The sequence below is a fragment of the Nomascus leucogenys genome, chromosome 17 (assembly GCF_006542625.1).
Source record: "Nomascus leucogenys isolate Asia chromosome 17, Asia_NLE_v1, whole genome shotgun sequence".
Taxonomy (NCBI): Eukaryota; Metazoa; Chordata; class Mammalia; order Primates; family Hylobatidae; genus Nomascus; species Nomascus leucogenys.
In genome coordinates, this window is record NC_044397.1 from 92,673,418 (window position 1) to 92,679,417 (window position 6,000).

General features: G+C 63.9%; 1 protein-coding gene across 1 annotated transcript in view; it reads right to left on the reverse strand.

The window, feature by feature from the left end:
* Positions 1-5,219, reverse strand: part of GNA11 (G protein subunit alpha 11) — a 28,653-nt gene extending 23,434 nt beyond the window's left edge. The window contains exon 1 of the mRNA XM_030796021.1: positions 4,807-5,219. Coding sequence (XP_030651881.1) covers positions 4,807-4,942 — 136 coding nt within the window. The 5' untranslated portion in view covers positions 4,943-5,219. The remainder of the gene's footprint in view (positions 1-4,806) is intronic.
* Positions 5,220-6,000: the final 781 nt, after the last annotated feature.

The following is a 6,000-nucleotide window of genomic DNA, read 5'->3' on the forward strand; positions in this document are numbered from 1 at the left end:
GATCCGGACACCACACTGCTCCCAGGCCGTGCAGGTGGCCCGAGGCCCCACCCACCAGTGCTGTCCTGAGAGCGCCTGTCAGCAGGCTGCCGGAGACCAGGCTGGACCAGGAACCCCCACAGCAGAGACCATCGGAGGCTTCTGACCCAGAGGCAGGGAGTGGGGATGGAGGGTGGGAGACTGGACCACAGACATCTTGACAGTGGGGAGGGATGTGGCCAGGCCCAGATGACAGCGAGAGTCTGGATCCAGGACAACCAACTCTGGACAGTCCAGAAGACCTGCCAGGTGCCCTACAGAGGACAGACACGGTGGGAGGCCCCCCGGTGGGGAATGCTCCACGCAGGGCCTGGCGGCAGGAGCTACATGCACCTGCAACCACCCGCACGCCAGCAAACCGGCACTTAGGATCCCAGTTCTGCGAAACGACTTAATTTCTGCCAGATAATGACCCTGCACGTGGGCCTTCGCAGAGCCCCTGGCCACTCCTAATCGCATCCACCGCTCTCAGTCACCCAGGTGGGCAAGCCACACAAGGCTTCCCATCCTCCACTCACAAGCTGGGGTGCCCAGCGGGGAAAACACAGCCCTGCTGGGGACCCAGAAGGGGCGCCAGGTCCCAGCTCTGTCTACAGGGTAGGGCCGAGCAGGCCCCGCGAGCGCCCCTCTAAGATCCGTCCGACTCCACCACACACCTCCCCAACCTCCTGATGCCACGGCGTCCTCCCCATGCTGCCCAGGGTCCCGGTCCCAGACAGAGACAGGCTCCAGCACAAGACTCAGAAAGTGAAACCTCTCGTGGTTAAATCTCACCACAGCACCGGCAGCCGGGCAGGAGGCTCGGCAGGAAGCTCCACGGAGCTCACAGCTGTGGAACGGAGCTTCCCGGACCATGCCCGGGAAAAGCAGACCCTTTCAGCCACCATCATCATAACTGATTACATGTAAACGCAAAGGACGTGAGAGCAGGCCCGGACCGAGTCCCCACGTCTCCCCAGCCTGGGCTCGGGCTTGGGAAGTCAAGGTTGGACGAGGCTATCCAAGGGCGCTTCCTGCTCCCAGGGTCTTCTGGGACACGGCACAGCCACCCTGCCAGGCGCCAGAGGCCACGCTCCACGCCTCCCAACACTGGGCCAACAGAGGCCCGGCCCTTCCCGTGGGGCCACCGCACCCCATGCTGGATCCCGGGCCTTGTCACTGCCCCGTGGGGGCCGGCGCAGGCCGGACAGGAAGCCTCCGGAACTAACCATCCTGCTTTATTTAGAAAGCCTGGAGCCACTCCGGCTCAGCCTCGCTAGCAGCCTCAGGCCCCGGGAACAGGCATTCCCATGGAAGTCCCCAGGTTTCCAAGCACAAACCTGCCACAAGGAACTATACGGGGGTCCCCTCCACAGTTTACCAGTGGGATGAAAACCTAACAGCCGAGGGCTGCCTGTGAGAGGCAGAAGCCCAGCAGGCCTGGGGAATGGGAACCCAGATCCAAGAGCTCCTGGCAGGGCCTGCAGGAGCTCTCCAGGCCACAGGGCGGACCCCAGGATGGCGGCGGCGCGGCACGGAGGCTGGAGCAGTGTGTGCACTAAGCGCGCAGTACATGCTCGCCACTCCTGTTCCCATCCACGGCTGTCACCACCATCGACAGAAGTGTTCATAAGGACACACCTGGAATACCATGGGTATAAAACAATATATGCATTCACACCCATGCATACACTGAGTAGTGAATTCACACACACACGGCTTTGACCGTGCATAGAAAAATACTCTAAGCACTCATGGAAACTTCTGACAAAATAATTTGCGCTGATTATCCCTCAGCTTTGCCACGAGCATTTTACGTTGTATGCTACCACACAGTAAAGGGTCTCAAATGGGGGCAACGTGCCCCCCAAGGGACAATGGGCACTGTCTGGAGACATCTGTGGTTAGCACGACTTGGGGGTGCTCCTGGCATGGAGTGGGTGGAGGCCTCAGACACTGCTCAGCACCCTGCAGTGCCCAGGGCAGCCCCACCCCAGAAACCGACCCGGCCCAATGTGCACAGGGCCCCGGGGAGACCTGTTGCATGTAACGGAGAGGCCCATTTGAAGCGTGAATGGCACATTTTAGCCGCCGCGGGAGAGGCGGCACGGCAGCCGGAACCCCATCCAGCTCTAGGGCTCCATAAGGTCCCTCTCCACCCCGAAAACAGGGCATGGGACGTCCTTGCCAGGCCGACCGACCTCACAGGCCGTGTGCAGCCCCAGGGAGGCAGTAGATGAGAGCGAGCGGATACAGCATTCTTCCAGAACATGCTTCACCTTGTTGCAAACCCAGGGGTCGGGGCAGGGCCCTGGAGCCCTGCTGCCCCAGAGCCTGGAAGGAGCCAGCACCACCCACACAAACGATACCCTCCTGGGCCCCAGATGCCACAGGGGTGCGGTGGCAGGCCCCTGCCTCCCTCCCCAACATCCACTCCACAATGCTGTACAGGAGCCATGGGGAGAAGGAGGGATGGAGCCCCCACTGCTAAGGGGCAGGGGAGTTAAGAATTCTAGGGAGAGGCAGACCCAGCTTGGCTGGGCCTCCTGCGGAGTGCCAGGACCTCCGCCCAGAGGTCTCTGAACATTCCGTGGGCCGCAGGCGCCATAGCCACCTGCTGCAGCCCAACAGCCCCTTCCTCCCGGGGAGCCTCGGCCCCACCCTCTAGCTGCTCCCTGAAAAACAGGGGCAATCGCAAGCTCGGGGCTGGCCTACTGGGAAAGTGGAATGAGTTCCCACAAGCAGGCAGGGAGCCTGACAGAAGTCCCCTCCCCTGCACCCTGGGGCCCCAGCCCCCGGACCTCAGGTGGTCAAAGTCCTCCCAGCAAGGGGCCCTCCAGCTGGGATGCAAGGTTGCTTGGACAGGAAGTTTTCTGAGGGTACGTCTCATCAGATTCCCTTGGGGGTGAAGCCCTCCCAAACCCCTGGCAGCCCCAGCCCTCTGCGTGGCACTGACACCAGTCCTCCTTGGGTCGCACGTGAGCTCACGTCTTCCTCACTGTCCTATCTGCCCCGCCTGGCCCTGAGCCTGACAGCAACCTCCCATCTTACAGGCTGATAGGGGTCAACTTCCAGGCTCACAGAGTGGGAGGGGTGGGACTGCAGACACAGGTACTCCTGCAGCAGACACCCCCGGGCCACAGGCGGGCACTGGACAGAGGATGCCAGAAGGGCTGCATCACTTCCAGACTTGCTCCAAGCAGCCAAGGCGGCAGACACAGGAGCCCTGACCTTCGTCCTTGAACCCCGTGTCAATCTCAAGTCCAAAGTGCAGGCACAGAAGCCTGGGTGCACGCAGGAAAGGCGGCGGGGGTTCTGGAGGTCACAGAGCCACAGGGCAAGGCCATCTGGTAAGATCTTTATGACACCAGTAATTCCTAACTCCCCTCCATCCAAACAAAGTCCACGACCCACTACAAAAGCCAGCCAGTGCCACTCTGTGCAAAGTGCCACCACACGGGCCCCACTGCACACTTCCTCCAAACGTGAGGGCCACGGCTCTGCCTACCCGCGTCCCCTGGAAAGATGGCCCATTTTAGAACCCTTCGATAAATCAAAACACAAGTTTGGGGAAAAAAATCAGGAAGGCATTTCATCCAAGGCACCTCTCTAACCCGGGACACGGAGAGCCAATGTGTTCCCCACACAACATGCGACCTGCCTCCTCCCCAGGAGCCACCGCCACCAGCACGCCCCCTCCTCCGTCACCGCTGCCTCTGCCCGCATTGCCGACCTTCCCCACCGCCCCGCCCCCGGCCCAGGAGCTAACCTAAGGAGCTCGGGAGGGCAGGGGCGGGGCAGGGTAAGAGCTTCTGTTTTGTAAACGACTGAAGGGGCCCTTATTTGGGGTGACAACACTTTACAGCTGCCCCGACTGGCTCCCTGCAGCAGGTGTGCCTTGGGGAGAAGGAGGTTCACCAGCAAACCTTCTCCAGGACGGTGGGGAGGAGCCGGCAGGTGGGGGGCTGCTCCCAACGAGGACTCAGCGTGGCTCCCACCAGGACTCTAAGGAAGGGGGCGGGGGAGGCTGCCGAGATAGCTGCTTGGGACAATAAGCAAAGGCTCCCTCAGGTGTCAATCGCCCCACCCTCAGCTGAGCAGAACCCTGAGGAGAGGAAAGACTGTCTTTTTCCCACAGGGTGCATTCCAGCCAAGAGGAGTACGAGGTTTCCCGGAACAGGAAGGCAGGAGAATGGCCCTGAAGGGAATAAGGGGATAGGGGACACGGAGAAGTCTTCGAGGGGATGGGGGGGTGTACGGGGCCTGCATGGAGGGTACAGGGCTCTGCTTGGAGGGAAGGGTCAACGCGGGGCCCTGAGAAGTGAGGGGTGAGTGTGCCCTGTGGGTTACAGCCCAAAGGTCTGGCCCTGAAGGGGTAGCGAGGGGTGGGTACTCCGGTGGGGTAAGGTCCCTGTGCAGGGAGGGACTGGTCCCTTGAGAAGGGACAGAGGGCAAATCCTGAAGAGTCCTGGAGGCCCAATGTGGACGGCAGAAACTGGGAGCTGACCTAGGAGGGATCGGGGGCCTGATCCAGACAGGACAGACACGGGCTGACACCGGAGGGTCCCTGGTGCCAACGTGAACAGCACAGGCAGGGGCTGACCCCGGAGGATTCCAGGTGCCGACCTAGACAGCAAAGGCAGGGCTGACCCCAGAGGGTGCCAAGCCGACCCAGACGACACAGGCAGGGCTGATCCCGGAGGGTCCCGGCCCGACCCGGACAGGCAGGGCAGGCACAGGCAGGGCAGGGCAGGGCCCGCAGCCGGCAGGCCCGGGGGCCGCACTCACCGAGCAGCAGCAGCTTGAGCTCGCGCCGGGCGTCGCGCTTGTCCCGCCGCAGCTGCTTCTCGATCTCGGCGTTGATCCGCTTGGACTCCTTCACCTCATCGCTCAGGCAACACGCCATCATGGACTCCAGAGTCATCGTCCCGGCCCCGGCCGCCGCGGCCGCCTGCCCGCCGCCGCCCCCCGGCCCGGCCCTGGCCGGAGCCGCCTCGGCCGCCGCCCGCCGCGGCCCTCCGGCCTCGGCCCCTGGCGCTCGGCCCCGGGCCGGCCCGCCCCGCCTCGGCCGCCGCCTGGCGAGCCGCCGGGTCCCCGCTCGGGCCGCGCCAGCCGCGGACTCCCGCGCGGCCGCACTTAGCCCGCGCCGCCGCGGCAGCCACCGCCAACCGCAGCCGCCGCAACCGAGCGACAGCGCCGGACAACCTAGCAGGCTGGGAGCGCAGCCCGCGACGGGCAGACGGTGCGGCCAATGGGAGGGGCCGGCAGCCAAGCGCGCCCACCGTGGGGGCGGGACTAGCGGCCTGGGCGGGGCGTCGGCGGGCGCGAAAGGGGCGGGGCGGGGCGAGGGCTAGGGGCCCGCGGGTTTGGTTGCGCCGACGTGGGAAGGGGGACGCGCAGCCGGGAGCCGGGGCGGGGCCGCCCGGGATTGTGGGAATGTGGCGGACTCGGCCGGCCAGGCTCGGCTCCGCTCGGCTCCGTTCGGCCCCGCTCGGTCTCGCTCGGCTCGGCCCGCTCGGCCCAGGCGGGGTGGCGGAGACGCGCACGCGGCCGCTGCGCTCTCTGGGTCTCCAGGTGCCTGGGCAGCTGTCGCTGCCCGCGGGAAGCGGCCTGACATTGCCTGACAGGAACCTTCACTCATCCATTAAAAAACGTTAATGGAGGCCGGGCGCGGTGGCTCACGCCTGTAATCCCAGCACTTTGGAAGGCCGAGGAGGGCGGATCACCTGAGGTCTGGAGTTCGAGACCAGCCTGACCAACATGGAGAAACCCTGTCTCTACTAAAAATACAAAATTAGCCCGGCGTGGTGGTGCACGCCCTTAATCCCAGCTACTCGGGAGGCTGAGGCAGGAGAATCACTTGAACCCGGGAGGCGGAGGTTGCAGTGAGCCAAGAACAAGCCATTGCACTCCAGCCTGGGCAACAAGAACGAAACAATGTCTCCAAAAAAAAAAAAAAAAAAAAAAAAGGGGCCGGGCGCG